This window comes from Xyrauchen texanus, chromosome 22 (assembly GCF_025860055.1).
Source record: "Xyrauchen texanus isolate HMW12.3.18 chromosome 22, RBS_HiC_50CHRs, whole genome shotgun sequence".
NCBI lineage: Eukaryota > Metazoa > Chordata > Actinopteri > Cypriniformes > Catostomidae > Xyrauchen > Xyrauchen texanus.
Genome location: NC_068297.1, coordinates 14,286,948 through 14,314,119, shown reverse-complemented (window position 1 = coordinate 14,314,119; position 27,172 = coordinate 14,286,948). Strand labels below are relative to the sequence as shown.

The following is a 27,172-nucleotide window of genomic DNA, read 5'->3' as shown; positions in this document are numbered from 1 at the left end:
GAGATCCTTCTCTGCAAAATAATGGGACACACACACACACACACACACACACACACACACATTATTCAGTACACGAAAAAACATTTCAGCACACACACACAAAATAATTGCTCACACACAGCCCTTAATCCCAGTTCTCTCTGATCAACACTCTGATACGTTTCCCCCAACTGAATCTAATCTGCTGAACCAGACACAAAGCAAAGAACAATCAGAGAGACAGTAATGATACACAACACAAACAAAGCCTGCAAGTGTTACGCTGACAGCACTGTTACCAGCAGGTGAGATCTCAAAAGCCTGATAACACTCTAATCTCTTCTGACAAAGTCGCAAATTAAGTCTGAATGGGTGCAAACACAGTGAAGGCACTTTACGATTAGAGAGAGTAAACAAACAACACCTAGACTGAACTTGATTATAATAACTTGATAAATGTATGACTACTGGAATCAAAGGAAAAAGCCAGTTGTTTTAAGCAGGAGGCAAGTACTAAATCAAACTCTTAAGAATTCAGATAAAGTTCTATTGTATTTGAACTGCAGTTCTCGTCTTAAGAGATTCCCTTAAGTAACACAATGTTCTGCAGGGTCTACTCTCTCTATAAATTTGGTCTCTTTTCACTCTACTTTTGATCATCCACTGATAGCAGAACCAAAGTTTGTAAAAAAGAGATTAAAAGTGAGAGACAGTGAGAAAGTAAAAATGGGTGCTTCACAGTTTACAGCAATAGTGAGAGACAGAAACAGAGAAAGAAAAGATAAAAACTGAGATAGAGACGAAGGCAAAAAGAGGCAGATGCAGTTAAAAAGGTAGATGCAGATGTAGGAGCAGAGATGTTGAAATAGTGATAGAAGATAGAGGCATTTCTTGACTCCATATTTCGATTTTCAGGATTTTTTTGTTAATTTCAGGGCCATTTTTGCCCAGAGTCCCTGTTAATTTCTGACACTATTGGCATTGTATATTTCTAAGGTATAGTAGCAAGTAAACGAGATATCCCCACATATATGTCAAACTACATTGTGTTAATATTTGACACAGTTTAAACATTGCCTACTTTAGAAAAGAGTAGTGGTCGACCGATATATCACAGAGGCCGATAAATCAGCCGATATTCTGACTTTTTTAATTATTGCATTGTTTTTTTTTGTTGAGGGTGTGTCTGAGACATGTAAACGACCAGTCACGGCTTGTTTTGTTGTTACGTGCCATTGTGTTACTACAATATAGACCGGTGTGCAACACAGTGTCATTTAACAGTCTGCAAATCAAAGCTGCGGCAGACATGTTTGAGCTCATAATTTGAAAGTACTCATCTGTTTCATTCTCCCTCTCTCTCCTCAACAGTTCCATGTAATTTTTAATTGTCGCATCTAATGATAAAAAGGCAAATATCAGTAAAAGTAATATCATATACCATCTGCAAAATGCACATATTTCGTTTTAATAGATGTAATAAACCAACCTCACACAACTTCAGCAGATATAGCATCCCGTGGAGCGCTCATTTATTTACCTATAAAGTGCGTATTCCATCAGCCAGAATCAAAAACAAAAGGATCAGGATCAAAAGTTCCTCTGACTCACAAATAATGATGGTCTGTCCATGACAATCCAAGTAGGCGATCCAGGGTGTTAAACTGTCAGGAGATTGAGGCTTGTGCTGGATCCGCACAAGCATGTGAGTGCAACTTCAAGGCTTTAACTGAAACCAGGAAAATGCTGCCTCTGGAGGCTGTATACGGAGGTATGATGAAAATAAGGTGCTCTTCAAACAGTTCAGAGACCAGTTTCCTTAAGAGTTCCATTAATTCAAAACAGATGTCAGTTAAGCCATTAACTGATTAGGCATCAAGGTAGCAAGTCAGCTGCCTATGTTTTCAGATGCAGCCCAAGGTAAAAGTGCTTCTCGTGTGCTGTAAGTAAATGTCATATACACTATGCACTGTATGTACAATTGGTTTGACTCTATATTTATTGAGTAAATGTGATTGCTAACGTGGACATGCCATCCATGGTTGCTTGACTACTGTGTGTACTGTTATTTTCATGTACAAATAAATTATTAAAATTTGATGACTAAACAGAAATGTGAATAAACTGCTATCTACTATTTAAAATACAATATAATTTTTTAGTTTTGTGTGAAATTGAGTAAATATAGTGCTAAAAAAGAGTTTATTATATTTTTTTAGCAATTATATGTTGTTATTTACTATATAAAATTTTGTGATATATTGGCATTGTATCAGCCACCCTGCTCTCTGGATATTGGAATCGGCCATTAAAAAATCCATATCGGTCAACCACTAGAAGAGAGTACACCAGTGGCAGTTTATGCAAGCTGCTGTGCTCATGATGCTGTGCCCTTCCATCATGCGTGTTTTAGTTTATAAACACATTTAGAACTTATAGCATTCTTCTTCCCAAAAATTCTGAAATATTATGTATTTTGTATTGTGATGAAAAATAATTATAGCGAAGTTACATTTTTTATCAACTCAAGCAAAAGTACTATTATATATTTAGTTGAAAAATTTGAAAAATGTAGTCAAGTATTGTATCGAGAGTAGTTGTAATTCATTACTTTCCATCTCTGCTGTCCACTGCCTGTACCTATGGCTTAAGTCCAGGGTATACTTTGACAAGAATGCTTAGCGTCTGCATACAGTCGAAAGAACGCGCTTTCAAAGTGTACTTCATTTGACTGTGCATGCCTACACAGGCGGTGTTCGTATATGCGCTAAGGCTGCTATGAGATGGAGTTTAGACATCTACAATGTCTTTATAGTCCTTCAGACTCAATTTATACAAATGCAGGTATCTCATGACCTCCTTACACAATTTGCTCTTGACATGCACATCCACTGCTGTTATTTCCACAATCGTCTGCTGTTGTTTACCACCAATTACATCTTCTTGCACTTCTTTGTGAGAACAATGACTCAATTGTGAGTCTTGCTAAATTGTGGACAAAAAAATTCATGCAAATACCTCCATGCATATATGCATTCTCCGCGTTCAGAGATGCATGGTTAGAAAAATCAGTGCTCTCTGCTGATGGCAATATTTGCGTCACGTGTCCTTTGCACTGGGTTCGTGACGTTGGGCTTCAGGATGGACTTAAATGAATTGAACCACCAAGCTACCAGCCAGACTGCGATACACCTCGCTGACCTCCGCCAGCATAATTTTGGTCATAGAATGGAATACACTCTCTTCTAATAGACTATATAGACAATAAAGTTATACCAACTAAAGCCATTATCAGCCAAATAAAAAGTATACTGCATCTACGTGCACTTCTGAAGTCAATTTAGGAAGGACTTCATAGATACTTAATCATTAATCTTAGAGTTCGTACAAAATCCTTTAGTTTAAAACATTGCTCACCAACATCTACTCAGTTTACTTGCATAAAACAAGACTTGTACAGCACATATATAATTTGTTTAACCAGAGAGGAACTGCCCCCTGGTGAGCCTGCTTTCTCCACAGGTAATTATTCTCCATTAACAAACATCTTATGGAGTTTTGTGTTCCTTGCCACAATCGCCACTGGCTTGCTCTCTGTGGGCCTAAAGACAATAATTTTTAAGGCGTGTTTTTTCATCTTGTTATTCATTTACACTGGACAATGAGTACTTTAATAGCATATATTTTTGTAATGCTGCTTTGAAACGATGTGTGTTGTGAAAAGCACAATACAAATAAATATAACTTGACTTGACAGGTAGAGGTACAGACAGACTTAGAGACAGGCCTCTAGAGGTAGAGGTAGATATAGAGGTAGTGATACACAGAGGTATATGTAAAGGTAGAGATACAAGTAAAGATAGACCTAGAAGCAGAATTAGAGGTAGCCAAAGAAGAAGAGGTAGAGATGGACGTAAAGTTAGAGATAGACGTAAATGAAGAGGTACAGTTAGAGACAGACATAGAGGAAGAAGTAGAGGTAGAGGTAAATCTAAAACTGTAGATACAAGCCTTACGCGTACACACTCAAACATCATCTCTCTGACCTGCATTCCTGCAGTCTCCTGGAAGCAGCGTCCTAGTTGGTTCTTGGATGTCACCGGCTGGAATTGGACATATGTTTGCTGGTTGGGGTAAAGGACGCCACCATGACTGTGTCCATGCTGGATGCTCTGGCTGCTGCTGGACTCAGAGATGTGGTAGGAAAAGGAATGGCTAGACTGTGTGTTCATCACCTGCCCGTTACCGTCCACCGGAGACACCTGGTGGATCTGTACAGAGGCTTCTGGAGGATGTTTAACATGGACATTAACCAAACCTGCAGGAAGAAAAGTAATACTTTGACAGTTATTAACTTTACAACCACCAGCACTAAAGAACGATTTTCTGAGCCTCTGATAATGTGTATGAACCACTGATGCTGTGTGTGAACCAGATGAAAAACAGAGGCTACATTTTCAATTTAACACCAGCAGAAATTTACAAATTTCCAGCAATAAGCAAATCGTTTTTTGTCCACACCGATCATGAAACTGTTGCGTGATGTGACACAATCACACCCAATCAAGACAATTTGATGTTCAATCTATAGTTATGACGAGCAGGATTTTGGACCAATAAGATTTCACAGTGGACAGAGCTTTTTAGCGTGAAACTGCAGATGTACAAACAAAGAAATCTACAAAATGTCCTTTCGCTTGTCATAGCTGGTTAGGAAAATAAATAATTAACATTAACATCATGCATAATAGAGCTGGTTGTGAACGTAAAAACACAGAAGAAAAGTGTTACCCTGATTTTGTCCAGTGCTGTAGGTGATTGGCAGTGTGTGTGTTGAGTGGACGTGTGCCTTCTGCCCAGTTACCACTGTCTGCTGTCCCAGGTGTCCGTTCAGAGTCTGCATTTGGCAGAATTTTCCAGTAAAGTTGGGAGGGCACTGGCACTTGTCCCGAGCACTACATTTACCTCCATTCATGCAGGGCAAATGGCAAACAACTAAAACACACAAATAAACACAGAGTAAATGTGCCGTTTATCACACCCATATTGAATGACACTGCAGAATTTAGTTCAGTGACAACTGTTTGCAGATAAAATACACAATCACATTTATGAGACACACAAACATCAAAGTTCAGGTTTGCCCTACATTTGTGCAACACATCCAAATATAAGATGTGCATGTTTGTGTGTGTGAGTGAGAAACAGAAAATGTGAAACATAGAGAGTTGATACGTTGGGCTAATATGTGTGTGTGTGTGTGTGTGAGTGAGAGAGAGAGAGAATGTGAAACATAGAGAGTTGATACATTGGGCTAATGTGTGTGTGTGTGTGTGTGTGTGTGTGTGTGTGTGTGTGTGTGTGTGAGTGTGTATTTATCACTTTGTGGGGACCAAATGTCCCCATAAGGATAGTAAAACCCGAAATGTTTGACCTTGTGGGGACATTTTGTCGGTCCCCATGAGGAAAACAGCTTATAAATCATACTAAATTATGTTTTTTGAAAATGTAAAAATGCAGAAAGTTTTCTGTGAGGGTTAGGTTTAGGGGATAGAATATACAGTTTGTACAGTATAAAAAACATTATGTCTATGGAAAGTCCCCATAAAACATGGAAACACTACGTGTGTGTGTGTGTGTGTGTGTGTGTGTGTGTGTGTGTGTGTGTGAGTGAGAGACAGAATGTGAAACATAGAGAGTTGATACATTGGGCTAGTGTGTGTGTGTGTGTGTGTGTGTGTGTGTGTGTGCTTAAACGCTACACAGAAATGTAATGTACAGTTTTACAGTACAAAACTGTAATGACAGTTTTAAGTGACACATTTCCACTTAAACATATAATTATGTCAACAGACCATTCTGTCATGACACATCTTCCACTTTCCGCTAGTTAAAATCTCACTTGAGCCTCACACTTACTGCTGGCAAAATAATAAGAGCAACATGATGAATGGATTTAATTATCCCACTACTGAGGTATATACATGTTTGGATATTTCTGTTGTGGTATAGGACATGTCAACATTTAAATGAGGTGAACCTCATTTTCCACATTCAATTAAAATTAATTTAAATAGTTCCCAACCAAAAGACACATAATATAATTAACCATCATGAGCTCATCAACGTGCTCATTAAATAAGCATGGCTGTCATTACCACCACACCCATTCAGCACAAAATGATGTAATTTCCTTCAGACCACATATACCTCCTGTGGTCAGACACAGAGTTCACTGGTACTGCAGATATCATAATTCAAAATTGGAGGAAGGAAAAAATGCATGAGTGCATACACACACACAAACTAATATGAATTACATATACACTTTCCCAGACAAAATCTTTAGTACTGCACATTGGTGTATTCATGAGTGGCACAAGGGATGGGCTACTGGGAATTAAGCCATGAATCTTTTCAGTAAAGCCCCAAAGTTTTTATTACCTTGTAGTGATGTCAAAAATACCCGTACATATTGTGGCTGAATGACCTGCCCCTCTCTCTCATTCTTATCGCCCTGCCTCTGAGGGCGTTCTTCAGCCAGGCTCACAACGGAAGTGGGCAGGAGAGGGTAGAGGTGCAATTATAAGCCCCGTTTGGACAGTAATAAGCCCCGTCTGGACAGCAGATGATGAAGCACACATGATGTAAATATGTAGAGCCAGCTTCTTTCTCCTTGTGTGCACACACTGGCATCCTCGCAGGTCCAGGGACGGAGCAGGGAGGGTCCGGTGTGAGTTACATGCATCGCTAGAGCCGCACCACAGACCCCCATGCCAATTAGATGAAACACCGGGGATTGGAGCACACGTTGCGGCTGACGGGCGAGGATGCCGGACTGCCCTATACAGTATATATACCCACAAGTTAATGATACCAACCTATTACAATATAACACCAAATACATATGCAATTCAGTTCCTACACATTGTCTTGTTGCCGGCTGTTTGTTGCGTATGATCACATGCAAGAAAAGAGCTCATGAATCGTGGCAGTTTGTGAAAGGTTCAAATGCCTGTCTTGGTGAAATATTGGAAACTACCTTGAGTTGGTCCATCCAGATGCTGTAAGTACCAAATACTTAGATATTTAACTCTAAAAGCAAAGAGTAAAATATACAGATGTGGTTGAGGAATTTGCAAAGTTTAAGTCACAAGCCAGGACATTTGCAAAACGTTTTAATTAAAAGCAACACTATGTACATTTTTTTGTTAAAAAATAACAATGTTATTAATGAGATCTTCCAAACCACGTCTTGACTTTACCCAGATACACTGTGATAAACCTATAATAACGATTTAAATTGTAGAGCTGTTGGGAAGTATTTCACAGGAAATTGCATACATATGTCATTCACCCATGTGTGCTGACATCATATCCGTACACAGAGAACACAAGCTCTGGCTACTGTAGCGCGTGTATGGTAGTGTGAACTTGAAAGTTAGTTGTCACAATGAACGAGAAATATTGACCATGGATAATTAAAAACAGCAAACCTCCATGGACTAACCAGTTGTAAAAACAAAGAAACCCCGTACAGAGCAGAGTCTACAAGCAAAACGGGAAAGCGACAGAGTCCGTACTAAAACCTGAATCAACATCAGCTTGGCTTTTCAGAGGTGGCGAAAGGATTTAAAAGTGACCCAGAGATGGCTTTTTTCTTACTCAACAGGTAAGATATTTTATTGATATGGTTCATGTATAGTTGTGTAATCACACCCACACACACACACACACACACACACGTATTTGTGTGTGTAGTGAAATACAATAATTATACTGTAATCTGTGCAGAACTATTCACTTGCTAGCACACGTGTGTATTTTTCTTTATAACGGCAATCATTTATATAAATAAATCCTTTAGTCCTAGGCTTGCCAAGGACATGTGAATCTTGAAATGATGTTGACCACTGGTTGGTAACAATGGCAATCTATAAATTAGTCACTACAATGGTCTATTTGGTCAGAATATCCTGCAGTTACAAAAAATGTACAATGTTTGACCATATCATAATCATTTGGCCAGAAGGCTAGGTAGAAATAACATCCAGGAAGCGATGCTTAGTGGCTAGCCTGGGAGAGAAAGTGCACTGGATCAACTTGGTGAAGGGCGCTGGGTGCAAGCAGAACACCCAGTCGGCTGGTCCACATTACCGAGTTCTACCAGCTCGGACCTGAAAAAACACGGGACAAGACCGACTCAAGCCTGAGATTGTAAAATCTCGCAAAGGTATTGGGTGTTGCCCAGCCTGCTGCTCTGCAGATATCTGCTAGGGAGGTGCCGTTGGCCAGTGTCCACAAGGATGACACACTTCTCATCGAGTGTGCTCAAACCTGCAAGGGGGCGGGCACGGCCTGAGTCTGGAAGGCCAAGGAAATGGCATCGACGACCCAGCGGGAAGCCTCAGTTTGGAGACAGCCTTCCCTTTCCACCATCCACCGAAGCAGACAAAGAGCTGCTCAGAACATCTAGCTCCGCGTGAGGTCCAAATAAATGTGCAAAGCACGTACCGGACACAGCAACGAGAAGGCTGGGTCTGCCTCTTCCCGGGGTAGCTTGCTTCCAGGTTCACAACCTGGTCCCTGAAGGGGGTCGTAGGAACCTTGGGCACGTAGCCCGGTCGTGGTCTCAGGATAATGTGAATATGTGCCGGACAGAATTCTAGGCAAGTGTCGCTGACAGAGAACACTTGCAGGTCCCCAACCCTCTTGATGGAAGCTAAGGATGCCAGAGGGTACCCTGTTCCTGAGAAGGAAGGTCCTTCCTCCATTTGCCAGGGAGGTGCTGTAGCGAGGAGCATGAGATCCGAGAACCAAGTCCGGTTGGGCCAATCAAGATGACTTGTTCCTCGTCCTCCCTGAACTTGCACAGCACCAGTGCAAGAAGGCTCACTGGGGTAAATGCGTAATTGTGGCCAGCTGTGTTCCAACGCGTCAGAAGGGGCTTCTGTCAGGGAGTACCAGAGAGGGCAGTGAGTGTTGTCCTGGGAGGCAAAGAGATCTACCTATGCCATGCCGAATCAGCCCCAAATCAGCTGGACCACCTGGGGGAGGAGCCTCAACTCTCCGCTGCGTGAAACCTGTTGTGAAGCGCATCCACTGTTGTGTTGCGGTTGCCAGGGATATGAGTGCGGTGGCGGATGCTTTATCCAGGGATCTGCTGCAACCAGGTGAATGGAGGCTTCACTCGGATGTTGTGCAGTTGATCTGGCAGCGGTTTGGTGAGGCAGAGCTTTTCAGCTGCCCTAATCTCAATCTGATACTGATGTGAGGGCTCAAGGTTTTAATGTCTACTCTACCACTTCATTCAGGCAGACGGATCAGTTATTTGTCTGTTATGGCAGTATGCATAAGGTTGCACCTTTTTCCAAACAACGATTGTCATGCTGGACTGTGGAGGTGGAGTTGATAAAATTGGCATATGATATGGTTCAAAAACCCTTACCAAAAAGTGTTACTTGCCATTGGCAGGACTGTCTATTCGTCTTGGGGAGTTTCCTTGGCAGATGTCTGTGTAGCTGCTATCTGGTCTTCTCCATGCACATTTGAATGTTTCTACAAGGTTAGTGTGGCTGCTTCCCATGATTCCCATTCCTCTGCAGTCCTTCTGGAGCGACATTGATGATTTCTGGTGGGTAACATTCCTCATGACTGTGTTGGTACAGAATGTGTCATCCACTAGTGCTTAGCACTGCCTCTGAATTCCAGATGACTGCCAGAGTTCCTTGTCATTCAGATTGCGCGAGAAAGCATTCCGAGGCGAGGCACCGAGGTGCTGTGGTTTATATCGGGGCGGCTGTGGCTCAGGTGGTAGAGCGTGTTGGCTGCCAATCGCAGGGTTGCCGGTTCGATTCCCGGCCTGGCCGAATGTCCTTGAGCAAGACACTGAACCCCAAGTTGCTCCCAATAGCAGGCTAGCGTCTTGCATGGCCGCTCTGCCACCATTGGTGTATGAGTGTGAATGTGTGTGTGTGTGTGAATGAGTGATAGGGACACAGTGTAAAGCGCTTTGGTAACCTCTAAGTTTAAAAAAAGCGCAATACATTTACAATATCCTTGCAGCTATGTCTGAGTCATGATGTGACTTTGTTGTTATATTTTCTTAAACTTATCTAGCTGGCACTGCGATTATACACTAATGCTTAGCACCACCTCTGGCGCACAGAACCACAGTTACATACATAACTATTGTTTTCTTTCATGGTTTCTTTTCATCAGGATCTTGCTGATTAAAATACAGTCATCTGAAGACAAACAAAGCATTTTTCTCAATCAGAGAGCATTAGAGATGTTACACAGAAGAAATGTTCCATTGTATCCATAGTTTTAACTGTGATAGTTGCAATAAGATCATAATAACCATAGGCAAAAGTACAACCATGATTACATGGACAGTAACCATAAAATTATGCCAATTTTCATAAGAAAAACACACCCAGAAATTAACTACCCCGATAATAAGTTCATGGTAAATGTTTTTAAATATCTGTGATGTGTGGATTGAAAGCCTTAACATTTCTGTCCGTTCATGGTACAATTCTGTTCAGAATGTTGGGGCCACTTAATACAATTTTAAACTAGTTTAACCATCGACACTTAATGGGATTTTATAGAGGTTTTAAACAAATAATAAATTCTGAATCCGCGACCCAGATAATTCTCACTCTGGCCTACCTACACCATTAACTTTTATTCTCTCAGTCGGTCGGATGGACGGATGGACAGACAGACAGAACAACTAAAAAGTGTACATACACACACGAGCATACAGAGTGGCTGGCAAATAAGTGGAAATCTTGGAGCAGGGCTGAGTCAGAGGGCTGTCAGAACCAGTAGAGCAATTGAGTACAGCAATAAAAAGCCCTCAACAGCATAGGGAAAGCATGACAAGCATGAAAGTTTATTGTAATCTGTTGTAATGTCTATCACTCCATTCAGAGTTCAATTGCAGAGACTTCCTTGACCATGACAAGACCACACTGAATAACAAATGACCACAATACACATCCACCCACACATATACAGACATCACTTTCCATTTTTTCAATATCAGCCTAAATGTTATTTTTAGGGATGTGGAACATGTCTCAAAAATTGTGACTGTCCTAGGTCACCCTAGTTTGGTGTCACTGAGATCAAACCTGCTGCGATGCTTCTTAACTTGCCTATTTTGAAGCAAAACAGTAGATTGAACATCCATCAAAACATCTAGTCTAGATGCGTACGGGTGAGTAACAGGATGACAGAATCTTAATTTCTTAAAATACTTTTAGTAACGCTCACAGCAAAGGTGTTATAGATCATTATAATGGAAAAATCCTAAAGAATGACAACATCCAACTGTTCTAAAAAAGATTCCTTACATCATCTAATTGAAAAGCTAATTAAATTATCTCTTAACACGTCTTTTTCACACAATGTTATGAATGTAAAATAAAGCACTTCAATGTCTCAGTGTTAGACCAGTCATAAAACTGTACTTGGAATAAACATTTTGTCATCAGAACTCTCACAGAATGCTAAAGGAACGATCAAATGGTGCAGTCACATTTACCTTTGCACTGCGAAATTCCTTGAGCGAAGAAGGTGCGGGTGGACGTTGAGTGCATGTAAAACCAGCAAAACAAAAAGTAATGCTGCACTTTATACGCAGAACTCACTGCTAAAAAAATATCCTTGAGCAGTATGAAAACTTAGTGTAGCTGTGAACGAAGAACTCTCCACACAGAGGACACTGCCAAACCAAGCAACTTCCTTTTGGTCAATGCAGCAAATTCGCCAGTCAATGTTCAACAAATTTGAACTCCATGAGATATCAGCAAGAGCTAATTCTTCAACACTGAAAGTCCATCTGGCAAAATTCATCATCGTGCAGATTCCAATTGAGATGACTGTACTGCGCCCGCCAAAATTCCCCATGCAAAGGTAAATGTGACTGCATCTTACAAATGCTGGTGGAACACTGACATTGCTGTCTGTACAGTTGATGTGCTGGGAGAATCTAATACAGTAACAGGGCTGCACTGAAAAACATTTTTTAGTGAGTGTGCGTAGGAGTGTGATGAAGATTGTCTATGTCAGCTAATCAACTTTCACCTGCTGTGGTAGCACTGTCATGCCCACTAAAAAGCATTTCATAGGTGGCATATGAGGACCTGAGAAGGAAAACAACCAGTGTAAGATAAGATCGCAAATAGTTAAGAGTAAATTTTAATGTAATTGTGAAATCATAATTACTGTACATAATTAGCTCACCTGGAATGCCACCATCTGAAAAAAGAGCAGCCATCCATGGCACTTAAACAAAGCTGTGGCATAACATTTTCCTGTAAAGCCCTCAAGTCTCTGCTAGTACAGACAGGTTCAGTTGTAGCTTCATTGAGATCGCAGTCTAAACACCCAACACAACTCAGTCAAGATGTACACAAGATGTACACCCATAAACATAAATAACAATTATAAATTACAATTAATTCACTTTTTTTCTTGGATAAATCATTTCTTCACACAAATGGTAACATAAGTAAAAGAGTACTTTTCCTTTGGTATTTTTTAAATACAATATTGAAATATACAGACTCATATAAAATGCAGATTATATCGTTGTCCTGAATACATCAGGACATATTGCCATTAAACTGCAAAAATGCAATGTGGTGACATGCATTTTTACTACATCCGAATGCGATTTGTGTGATCGGAACACAAATTATTTTGGACCTTATTTACACCTGTATTGAGCATTTTCCATTTGTGATCTTACCCCTCTTTAACAGATGCTATTACAAGGTGTGAAAGGGCTCCAGATCAGTCTGGAATACATTGTGGACTTTCAGAAGTGTTAGCATCACAGCAATACATTCCCATTTATACGCAATTAGATTCAAGGATCATACAGCTACATATTGATTTACACTGCAATAATATTTTAGTATTTCTATACGAGACAGTCCATTGATCAACATGACAGTCAAATCCAACAGTTGATCAATACTTCACAGATCTGTACATCACAGTCTGTGTGTGTGTGTGTGTGTGTGCATGTCTCTAATTTCTCCATGCTGCTGGAGCTCTGCCTGCAATCTCTCCTCCCAGCTATGTCTGGATCAGAGCTGACACAGCGCTTAACGTTCCTTATAAGGCCGCACACACCGTGTATTCACCCACTCCAGACATTCACCTCTTTGAAACAAATGGCTTGAGAGAGAGAGAGAGAGAGAGAGAGAGAGAGAGAGAGAGAGAGAGAGAGAGAGAGAGAGAAAATCGAGAACTTAGCACCATGCACAACCTCTGTTTAAATTACTTCTCTTATTCTGGCTGTCCGCAAGAGTATCTGTCAGAGCACTTACTCCTCTGAGGTTTCCAGACCCTCTTATATAGAAAATCTGTACCAGCTGCTCTTCCTGCTGTATACTTATTACAAAATCCACAGGTGAACACTATCCCCTGTGTGTCAGACTTAGCTGAATGCTACCCTTGTGTCCACAAGGTAATTTAATTTGAAAGCAAGCGTTATGTAACTACATTTAAATTGTGTCTATTGCTTCTTTGTTGACACTACAACCTGTTAAAAAGACAAAATTGCTGGTTACCATCTTTGGGCTGGTCTCTGGCATGGAATTATGGAATGCTGGTGTAACTACCAGGCTTCTTGGCTAGCATAACCAGCAAGCAACCAGCACCAAACCGGCATAAAGTAGCTTGGACCTTCAACAATTTTTTTTAAGATGCAAGTGAAGTTAAAACTACTTAAATTTTACATTCAATTCTCGAGACTTAGATTAAGTTCCATTCATTGAGCTTTGTCTAGCATTTTTTAATGCAAGAACGCATTCAATCTGAGCGGCCCCTAAAGGCACCAATATACTCTTAGCAAAATAAAAAAAACAATTGAGTGTGACACCTTTTTAAACAAAATCTGGACAAAAAGAACGCATTTTAAAGTTTGTTGCAGTGGTTCTTTGAACCGGCTGTGAAACTCCTTTCTGTCATTGGTGCTCCACCTGGTATAACACCAACATCTTTTTCCAGTTATTTTCTTTACTCATTCGAGATCAGTCAACATGAACATTGATTGCAGGATTGCAGAGTTGCCACCCTTATAAAATGTATCACAAAATATAAGGATGTTAATGATTAATCGAAATTCATTAATACGTTGATTGATTAAAGGGGCATTCAGTAGTTCTCTAGCTAACGTTAGCATTGCTCTTCTTTGTGTACTTTAAGTACCGATACGAGAGTGGTGTTAGACACTGTACTGCCATCTATTACTGACCCCGCCTGCTTTGGAATACCATTTTCATCTAGAAAATGTCAGGGTTTGAGGTAATTTCTAAAGTTATTTATTACTACTATAATATAATTGCTCTGCCTAAAAACAAATGTCAGAATTCAAGCGAACAGACCTCTACAGTTAAGGACAGATTATTATTGTCTCTCATATCAATAATCTTTGGAGACTGTCTACGTTTCACATTATTTCTAAAGAGAGTTATTTCCTATATTGAGTTTTCTGTAAATTCCACTGATACTATTTTAGAGAGTGGTCTATACAATTAATAATATCTTACCTGTCAAACAAAAAAGAAGCAGCATCAGCATCACTACTCATGTTTTTCTCTATCATCAAATCTTTCCACCTTGTGTATACCGTCCCGATGTTTACTCTAGTTTTTTGTCTTTGCTGGTCTTTCTGTCTTCTTGCTTAAAACCTTTTTTGCTTCTTCGGTAGTACAGTTACTGAATCTCCTGATGTCTCTGCTTCTATAGCACGATAATAAGTACGTTCCATTGTATTCTTTTTGCTCTTCGCATCACCAAACAACACTGCGCTAAGCATAGCCAAGCGTATCTACATAGGTGGCAGCCAATGAGCACAAGGATTTTCTTCTTTGATGTTTAGTGAAACACAGTAGACCATGTCATTTCAACATGGCGAAACATATTGAAGGGGTGACCTGCATCATGTATAATAAAAACACTTTTTTAAGAAAACTATTAAGAGTATAGTCTTCATCTAATGTGAGTGTACACAATTCAGATTACTCATCACAAAAACTGATTAAAAATGTTAAATTAGCCCCAAATTACTGAATGCACCTTTAAGCTTATTGATCATCGATTCAATATTTTCAGGACAAGTGCATTCAGTAATCATGCAATCAGAAGTTGATAAGTATGTCTATACTGTCATCTGCTGCTAGAGAGTGCCTGGTGCTGCATGTCACTTCAAGAGCCACACAGCCACAGATCAGAGATGAAGCACCCAAGCATGCTCACAATAAAGTACATTTATAGAGAAATGCTCCAACATTGTTTGCATCAAAATAACATCCACATGAATGCCAGCACCCAAGGTTTTCCAGCAGAACATTGCCCAGAGCATCACACTGCCCCCACCGGCCTGCCTTCTTCACATAGTGCATCTTGCTGCCATCTCTTCCCCAGGTAAATGATGCACACACACCCGGCCATCCACATGATCTAAAAGAAAATGTTATTCATCAGACCAGGTCAACTTCTTCCACTGCTCCATGTTCCAGTTCTGATGCTCACATGGCCATTGTAGGCACTTTCAGCGGTGAACAAGGGTCAACATGGGCACTCTGACCGGTCTGAGGCTACGCAGTGCCATACACAGCAAGCTGCGATGCACAGTGCGTTCTGACACCTTTCTAACATTGCCAGCATTACATCTTTCATCAGTTTGTGCTACAGTAGCTCCTCTGTGGGATCGGTCCAGACGGGCTAGACTTCTCTCCCAATGTGCATTAGTGAGCCTTGTTTGCCCATAACCTCTTCGCCGGTTCACCGGTTGTCCTTTCTTGGACCACTTTTGGAAGGTACTACTACTGCATTCCAGGAACAATACCACAAGACCTGCTGTTTTGGAAATGATCTGACCCATTCGTCCAGCCATCACAATTTGACCCTTGTCAAAGTCGCTCAGATCCTTACGCTTGCCCATTTTTCCTGCTTCCAACACATGGAATTCAAGAACTGACTGTTAACTTGCTGCCTAATATATCCCACTCCTTGACAGGTGCCACTGTAATGCTATAATAAATGTTATTCAATTCACCTGTCAGTGGTTTTAATGTTGTGGCTGATCAGTCTAAGTCCAAAGGTCCTAAAGTCCTAAACATCCCACGATCCACAATGTGAAGTTTTAATTAACTCAAGTATGTACACTAGCAATTTTTAACAATAGCCTAATTCATTAACAGTAATTCAATTCACAAATTTGTTCTAAAAATAGCCTAAATTTATTAAAATTCATTGAACTAATAATATTTAAAGAGGAAATGCCATTACTGTATTCCTTAAGTGTAATAATTTAAAGATAATTAAACAGTATGCTGAATGCTCATATTATTTTGAGTCCTCCACATGCGTTTTGCGATATTAACATTAACAATTAATCGATTAATTGAACGATCGATTATGAAAATGTCTGAAAATTGACATCCCTAACAAAATACAATGAAAGAGGGTAACCAGTGCATATTATGACCACATATAGCATGTTAGCACCATAAATGCAGAATATAAACATAAAAAATTACACTTTATTTACTGCATACTATATATATTACTTAAAAAATTAGCAGAGTCATTAAAACAACATCTTTTACTGATCTCACATGGATTCTAGACAGAGAATGAGTCATGTAGTCATTAATAACACATTTTAATGTCACATTGGTTTTACATGTTGTCTGTTGTCTGGACAGTGTGCGTCTTATTTTTAAATGCTCCTCTAAATGACGGCACCAGCGGGGTGGGCAGTGTCTGAATGTTTGCAAACAGTATACCATTGCTCAGCTGTTTCAACCTTATTTCTAGCTCTGAACGAAGAATGACGATGAACTTTGCCATGAGTGTATTTGAGCCTTAAGAAGTGTTTGAGATACCTGGTCTACTCTCTCAGGAGGCTCAGGAGAATGCAAGCTCTTTTCAAGAGGCTGAGCTAAGACCAACAGGAATTTAATGTGGACCAGGAGAGCCATCAGGCAGAAGACGTTCTGCTATGTCATTGCCACATGCTCTCAAGCCATTCAGAGCCTTCGCTGTGAACTATTGCTGTTATGTAGGTTTATTGACACAGTCAAAAGCATCTTAAACTTTTCCACAATATGTGCCTGGCAAGTGAAAACTCCCCCAAATGGCTACAAGAAACAAATCCAAACACTAGCCATAATTTCAGACCTGTTTAAAGCTAGACTTAGTGTAACAGGCCCGGGGCCAGCTCTGCATCGAGTATTCAGCAAACAAAAGTGATACACACATATTTAAGTCCAGTTGCCAACAAAGAAATTAGACATTTTGCAATGACCTGAATGAATTAAAATATCCACAGACACACAAGCATGCCACATCCCACAACATACTGTACTTGAGCTGGAGCCCACCTTTCCCACAAGGCAAGAAAATTAAAAACATAAGGAGACAATGTCACTCACCGACTCTAAAGTTCGGGGCGGTGAGGGTGTCTGTAGCATGTCCGTTCTCACTGATGATAGTGGTGGTATTACCCTTCTCACAGCTGTTCTGACACCGACCATTAATGCAGGTCATCTTGCAGATAGTTGGCGTGAAGACCACCTTGATCCGGCCGGTGTGGTTCCCAACTGCAGCCCAGCAGAGCAGAGACATCAAGAGGGAAAAGAGGGGAGAGAAAAACATCAGTCTAGACGGCAGGGTTTTCATAAACAACTTAGAGCGACTCTCACTCTTGTAGGCAGTGTCTGACAATGTCTCAGGAGTTCAGCCTTAAAAGAGTAAAGAGAGAGAGAGAGAGAGAGAGAGAGAGAGAGAGAGAGAGAGAGAGGCTGGAGAAGGGAGAAAGTTTCAGTTGTCTTGTCTTGTCTTGTCTTTTCTTAGTCTTCTGTATGTGTTCCCCTGTGACAGTCTGATTCCTTTTTTGTCAATTTCCTCCTTTTTTCTGTCTTTGTTCCAAAATCTCAGTCTGTGGAACACGAGGAGGTGACTAATGGGAAAAAAATAAAAGCAAGAGAGAGAAATAGATGGAAAGCGCGGAGAGGCCAGCAAACATGTCTGGGATCAGCCCCAAATTTCATGGAGGACTCGGACAGAGTAGCTGCACAACTCAAAGCTTACACAGAGAGGAAAAGAGGGAATTTCAGCTTTTCCTGTCTAACTTTCTCCATTCCATTCTCTATCTAATTTTATTCCAAAATAAAAACAAAAAAAATATTTTCAACTAGACCTGCATCTGAAATTACTTTCCCTTTCTGGTGATGTCATCAAACCCCTTTATTCTTTAACTCCTCTCACCAGCATAAACATTTCACACATCCATCTGAAAAATGCAGGGACAACAACTCTCCTAAAATAATCTGTCTTGAATCCTTTTTGATGATGTAACTTCCACCCACAAAGAATGTGGAGATGAATCTCTTTTCTTCTTACTGAGCCTCTGCCATTCTACTATTGAGTGAATTAGATTATAGTCTTATTAACCACCTGGCATCACAACATTTATAGTACATGTATTTTAAAATTTTCATTTCAGTTAGACTAAAACAATAATTTGAATGAAATCAAATCAGTCAGATTTTTGCAAAGTTGGACTAACAGACCTAGTAGCTCAGCTTTTTCTAGCATGTTAATCGGACCATAATCTGACCTCTGCGTTTGAGGAGATGCATGGCATGTTTCCCTGCAATTGCTCAGGAGACACCCTTCCTTCCTTCCTTCCTTGAAATATTGGCCAGTCAGGCAAACTAAAGTAGAATCTGTAGACCTTTCTGCCATGCTCTCTGTCTTTCTCCCTCATATTCTCTATCTGATTGGTTACTCGTCCACTTGTCTATTTTTATATCTGTGTCCTGTTACTTGTTGTACTTTCTCTTACTCTGTATTTTGACCCAGCTTCCATTATTACTCATCAGTCATCTAACCATCCATAACGACACATAATATTGAGAGATTCGATATTACTGCACATTCAAGCAGCTGTAGAATGAGGCAGGTTTAGTACACTAACATCTCTGATATAATGCTTTTTCTCCCTCTCTCTCATGTAAAGCAAATCCACCAGAAGCTAATGTCTAACCTTTCCTCAAAGATCAAACAATGTCTCTGTCTGCAGACAAAACACTGACATCAGTCAGCTAGCTATTCATAACATTAACACACACACTTACACCTGTTATGAAGCAAGTGAGGAAAGTAATTTGGTTTGAGTGTGTCTTTATGGGGAGAGGGGACAACAAGAGGAAAACACATGGATTCCTGTGTATGCAGTAACACAGTGAGAATTAGATGACAAAGATAAATGGCTTTACAAGGCACACAGCATACACACACAGAGAGCAGCTGACAGGCTGTCTCTCATGTAGGATAGACCTCACCAGGTGTCAGACTGCCAAGAAATTGAGAAACTATTACCCACATACACACACTTTTTATTTAAAGCTAATTATAATTTCTACAGATAAACCCTAACACAAACCCTACCACTAAAAGAAAACCGTTTGAATTTTTAGTTGGTTTTTAATTAATTTAATCAGATTAATTACGTAAAACACGTGCAAAGGAGGGCTGGTCGAAGTGGAGATTTATAGTAAAAAATTACTTAAAAATGGATGTTGCATACCCACACCTATCATTTCGCTTCTGATATGGATTTAACCACTGGAGTCCTATGGATTACTTTTATGCTGCCTTTAAGTGCTCTTTTGAGCTTCAAAATTGTGGTCACAATTCACGAGATATTCTTCTAAAAATCTTTTTGTTCAGCAGAAGAATGGCCTTCACACATGGGATGGCATGAGGTTGAGAGCATTTTCATTTTTGGGTGAACTGTTCCTTTAAAGGGCAATTTTCTCCATTTGTAGGAAAAGTCCTTATAGTGAAATTTAAATACAGTCAACATGCATGATTATTTGCATTCATTTTTGTACACATAAAAACATTTACTGTATTATTTACTGTACCCCTACATAAATTGTTTTCCTCTATCAGTTCTTCACTCCATCCATTAAGACTAAAAAGTAACATGAGGTCAACAAGACGTCATTAAGATGCTTTTCTCTCATGATCTAAAGACATTACTAATGTGATGCAATATGTAAAGGCTTGTCTCCCTTTGAAAGGAACCCAGTCACTTCTGTATGATTAGACATCCAGTCAGAGTGTGGTTTGGTGAGTAATGTTTGAGTTTCAAAGTACCAAAAAACATCATGTCTGACCACAACAACATGCAAAAATAGTTACCCAAAAAACTATTGGCTCCTCCCAGCTCTAGCATTATAGAAGTGCTTTGCTATATTCTGAAGCGCAGTCCCAGCTAATGCTGCCAGTCTACAGGGCAGGAAGTGGGATAATAGATCTCATGCTACACATTACTTCTTCTGTCCTGTGGCCTCATTCACAAGCAGGACTACTGAATATAATCCTCTCACCTGCCTCATAAAGAGCACTTCCCTCAATGACCGTTTATCATACAGCTCTGTCATTTCATTGTCTCTCTCTGTCTATTTTCTCTGGCCTTCCCTCATGGCCGGGTTTTTATCTAAAACTACCTGGAGAAAAAGATGCTAATAACTCACTCTAGAGAGTGCAGCGCAGAAGGTAATGCTTAAGTCAGTGTTTCCCAACCTTTTTTCTGCCAAGGCACACTTTTTACAACAAAAAAATTATACGGCACAGCACTATCCCACATAGGCATTTAATAGCTTTTATTTTTGTTCACATTTTCATATTTAATCATGATTTACAGGATGAGCATATAGCAGATATGCATTTATTTATTTATGAAGAGAACAGATGAACAACAGAGACACAATGCAGATGAATGTTTTTTTCCCCGCAGTGACAGCGGAGGCCACTAAAATATGAAAACCCAATATTTTCAAAAAACAAATACGATTAAAATATGAACAAAACACGTAAAAAATGAACTGAACAGAACTCAATCAACAACTCAAACCTTCCTCCTGATCCGCATCGACTTAAACTCGCCTGTGCATAATCAAACGCATCAAGGTAGACTGCTGCTGAGGCAATTGTCATTAGATTTTGCATCTTTGCCTCAGACAGACAGTTCGTGGCAGTTTTAATTTGGTTTTGGAGGCTGAACCCGGCGTCAAGCGCCGCATCACCCTCCGTGTGACAAGAGTAGCAGAAAGCGCCACAGAGGGGCGATTTTACGAGTTTGCCACGTAAAAAAAGCGGGAGGTGTGCACAATAAACATTGAAAACATGTATTTGGAAGAGAGAAAAATGTTTGCAGTTGCTTTGATAGCAGAAAGTAATAAAATAACTAGTTTATGTTTAGGTCTAAGCGTTTTCTTAGTGAATTTAAATTAGTTCAATAACTGGGGTCTCTGATATTCGTAAACGTAATATTTACGTAATATTTGATTAAAATAAATTATTCTCAAATTTGGACAGTTTTTAAATATTTCTTGTTGCTTAGTACTCTCAAAGACATTATTGGTGAATAACAAAAAAATTGTTGTGGAAAAACACTTTGGTGTAAAGTGACGTCACTTCATAGACTTCGATGTATTCTGCAGCGCTGATGCGAGTCATGTAAAAGACCTTTAACGCTAATAAATGCATTAATTAGACAAAGAGAGAACAGGATTTTTCTTTTAATTAATAATAATTTTCTATGAATTTGGATAAAAGGGTCTGAAAAATGCATATACATAAACAAAAGTGAGATACATCTGACAAAACCTACCTTTGGGCTCACTCAAGAAACAATTCCTAAAAATAGGCAAACAGGCTACTGTTTATGAATATAAAATAAAGGATTAGATAGTGGGTTAGCGGTAGGTTAGGGAGTTCAATTAGCATCAGCAGGGTCTAAAACTCATATACCTGTGGTTGTGAACCCTCTCACAACTAACTTGTACTGCTCTGTTCATCTCTGCTACAGCTAAGTGGGTACTGTCATATTACAGCCGACACTGAGCTGAATGTTTCTAAGCGAGTCAGACATGCTGTCACTCTCCTCACAGAATGTTCCAGGCTCTGAGATTCCTCATTCTGTCAAACATTGAGGAATGGAAATCCTTTGTGCACATTCAGCGAGACTTGTTGAAAAATTAAAACTGATATGTGAAATAACATTTTGATATGCTGATGTCATTCCACCTCACAGAAGGAGATGCTGTGAGATCACCTCAACATGTTACATTTATAGAGTCTGACATCCAGATACAAGTGGCATAAAAGTAGGCATGCAGTACCACAAAAATCTGATTGCACACAGAACAAACTAGACTTGAAGTGAATTGAAATGAGATCATGATGAAATGCTCCTAAATGAGTTGAGGGTCAGCATCAAGTTCAAAATTATTTTATTGGCCCTGTTCCAAAGACTGCTCTCAGACCATAATGTCCTCCTTCAAGACCACACTTTAGTAATGTGGCATAGACTGTCAGGTAGAACTATTAGTGGTTTAACCACTAATAGTTCTAAACATAAATAACTAATATTGGCATTATATTCATTCATTTTCTGTTATAGCGTCATTTCCTGCACAGCTGATTTGAAACATGCCTGTTGTGAAAAGCGCTATCCAAATAAAGTACTTGATTTGTCTTGGTAGCTGCAGTGGGGACCACAAGTGCAGGCTTGGCAAAAGGATGCATCAAGCGCACATATTGGTCTCAAATGTGCACTCATGAGCACCCTCCTGAATCATACAATGACATAAAATGATCCTATAGTCTTGGATACATGTGAGGCCAAAAGATTGCAAGTTCACATCAAACGGGCCATTTGGTAGAGGTGTGCTGTGTTTTGTGACCAAATCTTAACAATCAATCCACGAGGGAACAACCTCAACAAGTACTTTAACTATAACAATTAAATATATTTAAATAATTTTTCAGAGCTATATTTCTGGCCACTATTATAAAAAAAAAAAAAAGTAACCCACAAGAGGCTGTACATTACAGTGATTTTACCACGGGTAAAGTGTGTTCTTAGGCATGACACACACAGTGGAATTTTAGAATTTAGAGTTTGCACTCTCAGTTTTATAAAGTGTCTTTTACAGTAGCGAATGGTTACACATTCTGATCTCATAGAATATCATTTGTATATGGTATGAAGAGATCCAGAGATCACTGGAGGAACAGTACTGACCGTGAATTGGGTTATGTCGCACTGAAAGCGGGATGGCCCGGTTCAGGGTGGGTCCTACTCCGTGCGACTGCGTGTGAGTGTGGTAGTTTTTCTGTTGGACCATTAAATTCTGGCTTTTGCTTTGGTGCATCATGGAAACTGGATTTTGTACTCTGCAACACACAAACATTTTACAAAGGTCAGTTATTGCTTTTCTATTACCCACATTTTAAATGTTTCTGTCTGCTGCTGCTGCTCTCTCTCTCTCTCTCTCTCTCTCTCTCTCTCTCTCTCACACACTCTCTCTCTGTTATAATGATTTATATACATATTGAAATATTCATATAATTTATTTATTCATGTATTCATACTGTAATTTATGTGGTTTTCACTTTGATTAATTACCATCTCAAGGCCATATGGAAAATTACAGAAGCCTAAACACAAAGCCATACTCCTGGTTACATGTAAATGAAACCAGCGATTATAAAAACATATAAACATGTAAAACATATCAACAGTCATATGAATCAAATTCATTTTTCATTTTTAACTGAATGTTTATCACACAGACATGTTCAATATTCTTGACATTCACACTCATACATACATACATGCATACATACACTTCAAGACAAACAATCGCAGTCAAAAATCCATAAAAAAAAAAAAAAAAAAAACATCTCAGTATATTTAGATGCAGTATAACAGAAACACCAGAAAGATGCATTTAATAAATAATCCAAACAGACATATTTGTTTGAAGTTCTTGTTACTATTACTACTACAGTAACATTTAGTACCTGTAACATGATCTTCAAACAAATATGGTATTCCCTGTTGTAATACTAACATAAAAAATAGATGAAAAGTTATTCATTGTTATATTTTTAACTTTCCAAGCATATATTAGAAGTCTGGGGCTGGTTGCCCCAGCTGTGCTTAAATTCATACTTAGCCTAGTTGTGGCGTAAATGGCCACTAAGTCACAATTTATGCACGCACTACTAAATATTTGAGTGTTGCACCATTAAACTTACATAGGATGTAACCCTAAATATAAACTAAATATTTACGGTAGCCTTGGCCCGTGAATATCATCGAATTGATGGAATGAGATGGCAGCCAGATTAGAGTACATAGATGAGATTATCATTGATAACGAATATAAAGAACCGCAAATTCGTCGACGAATTTTACGAGATCCTTTGAATATTTATTATAATGCGGACAAATATGCTTGTTAGCGGTTTAAAAGAGAAGGAATAATGCAGATAACTGATTTTATATCGACTGATATCCAACGTGAACCAGACCGAAACAGCGCACTCTCTCCAAGCCTCCAAGTGTGCGTTGCGTTACGTTATTTTAAATTAACTGTGCAATGTGTTAATATAACTTTTTAGATTGTACGTCTTTGTTTTGACAGTTCACGCAAGGCAGCAGCTTGAAATGATGCGTGCGGTTCCTGTTTACAAATTTGAAGGCTGCTGTTTGGATTACAAAAAAAATACGTAATTCTGTGAGACTACGCATCACTTTACAGAGAGTTTATGACCTACTAGTTAAATTATGCCTTAAGAACAGGTGGTGCAACCGAATTAAGCACTGACTTCGTTACAAACTAAGTTACTAAGCCCTTAGTGTGAGCTTTATGTCCTAATTTAAGTGAGAACTTCACACTCCAGTAACCCGACCCGGGCTCGACGGGACTTTTTTTTATTATTATTCTTTGGAAATGAGAAACGCAATTCTTTTTTACTACCCTCTGCTGTTACCAAATAATGAGATCATTTCAGATTTCTACAGAACAGATATAACAAATCAAAAATACATTTATACAATTCTTGTAAAAGGTGTGTTTTTAGAGGCATAATTACAATCGTATAGTATATCCTAACTATATTAAAGGGGTCATGACATGGGTTTTTTTATTGTATTATTATGTTCCCTTAGGTGCAATTATAGTATTAATATATTTTTTTTTAAGAAAAACTTTTAAAATCTTGTGATTTATGACCTTTTCCCACCCTGTTTCTCATCCTCTGATTCAAACAGTCTGTTTTGGGGGCATTTCCATTTAAGACTTCAGTGTTAACGCCCACTGTTATGATTGGCTAACGTCAGTGCCTATGTATCAATTATCGACGCCCCCAGCCAGAACAATATGCAAGTAAACTAAGTAAAAACACTGTGATTATTCATAATGAATGAAATTGCGCTTTAAAAAGTAGTTTAAAGTTTAAAATAGATTACTTACAGTTTGCGTCGTCGTTGTTCCCAGAATAGTCGGCACGGACTTATCTTTGAGCAACAGTTTTCTGGCAAAGCCAGCATCATATTGAGATTTGTTCTCAAAACAGTCATCCTTAAAATGTACAGAACAAACGCTTAAGTTAACACTGCCGTGACTGGGACATCCGCAAAAAATAAACTGCATCCATTTTTCCCTGACGTCTGGATCTTTCGGCAGCTTATTCAGAGGTTTTGTTTGACCACAGCCAGGAACAGCACATCTGTGTGGCATCGTAATTTTCCTGTGCACAAGTAGTCTCTGTCAGAGCTCGCTGTCCATCGACTGAACACTTGTGAGGCGCACGGCGATACGAAATGAGCGTAGTTGTCTTGCGCTTAAAGCGTAGTTATCTTGTGCTGGAGGCGGTCATATGCAAACGCTGGTACGTCACTTCTAACCATGAATCCAGAACGAGCTGTATTTTGAGCTTGATTAAATAAATGATTCATTTAGAATGGGGAGGACGTCTTAAAATATTAAACTTGCAGTACGTTTTAATGATACAAAGACCTCTTATATACCAAAAGATCAAGGCAAATTTGGTTTCTCATGTCATGACCCCTTTAAAAGAAACAAATCTTAACCGACAAGAAATGTGATTGAATATTTCATTAATTCATTTTTTCTTTTATAAAATTTCACTTATTTCAACAAAACTTTGTCATATGAACAACCAGTCAGGAACTGCACTGCTCGATTTAACAGAGACACAGGTCATTATTAAACAAAGTTATAGTTCCAGAGACAGTTTAGACTGTGTTATGAAGTCTAATGTTGTACTTCAGGCTTGTGAGACTTCAACAATTCTTATTTAATTTCAAGATGGACATTTATAACTTGCACGTCAGTATAAGATTACTTGCATACCGGACTATAAATGGAGGCGCTGTATGTTTTGCACTGTATATTCAAAAGAACCGGCTCCTCCAAATAATTATTTTGTAACTCGAACTATACCGGAAGCATATAGGTTTCGCATTGTAGATTCAAAAGAGCCGGCTCTAGAGTGGTTCAATCGGGAATCAAATACACTGGTAGAGCTGTGTGTTTTATGCTGTAGAGTCAGTAGAGGGCAGCGCTGCTGCAGAGATGTGCTGCTAGAAACACTGTCAGTGTATTTCAGGAAGGTGTTCCAGATGCATCAGCGGAAAACTGTACGCAGGAGAACCGTTAATGGAATCAAAAGTTACAAAGATCATACAATTCTGGTATTATTAAAAAAATGGAACTGGTTCTTGACCCAGTTCAATAGCTCTTTGCACGCAGAATTTCGCCAACCCACCTGCACCTAGACAAGGCATGTGACGGTATTCTAAAATATGGTATATCGCGGTAATTAACATGCACAATATTGTGATCGAGGGCATTTCAAAATACCGTAAATAATTCTAGATATCCTTTTAGCCAAATTGTTTTGATTTTTCTAATCGCACAGAGTTTTTTTTCCATCAACGAATCAAGATTCGCAACACTGAGTGTATGCGGCATGAATGACACATGCACACGTTAACAAATCCAACATGTTTGCTCATCTGCGGGACGATCAGTTTGTGTAATTCAGTGAAATAAAAGTAAGTTGGGACAGTTCTACATGTTTTTACAAACTGTTTTTGAAAACTGAGAGACAACTAGTGGCAATTAGGATGAAAAAGAAAGTGAACTGTTGTTGTCGTTTGCAGATAATGTGTAGCTTGCTTTCAATTGGCTGAAGAGTAGTTCACTAAAACTCCGCTAGCTACACATTAACGACAAATACTGCTACAACACTCGCTATGCACTAT

At 39.3% G+C, this 27,172-nt stretch overlaps 1 protein-coding gene across 4 annotated transcripts in view; it reads right to left on the bottom strand.

Moving 5' to 3' along the window:
* The window catches only part of ltbp1 (latent transforming growth factor beta binding protein 1), a 131,997-nt gene that overhangs the window by 65,736 nt on the left and 39,089 nt on the right, over positions 1-27,172 (bottom strand). For all 4 annotated transcript variants that reach the window (XM_052153356.1, XM_052153355.1, XM_052153357.1 and 1 more), the window contains exons 4-7: positions 23,117-23,268; positions 17,448-17,615; positions 4,771-4,974; positions 4,026-4,297 (exon numbers count right to left, since the gene is read on the bottom strand). In XM_052153356.1, coding sequence (XP_052009316.1) covers positions 4,026-4,297; positions 4,771-4,974; positions 17,448-17,615; positions 23,117-23,268 — 796 coding nt within the window. The remainder of the gene's footprint in view (positions 1-4,025; positions 4,298-4,770; positions 4,975-17,447; positions 17,616-23,116; positions 23,269-27,172) is intronic.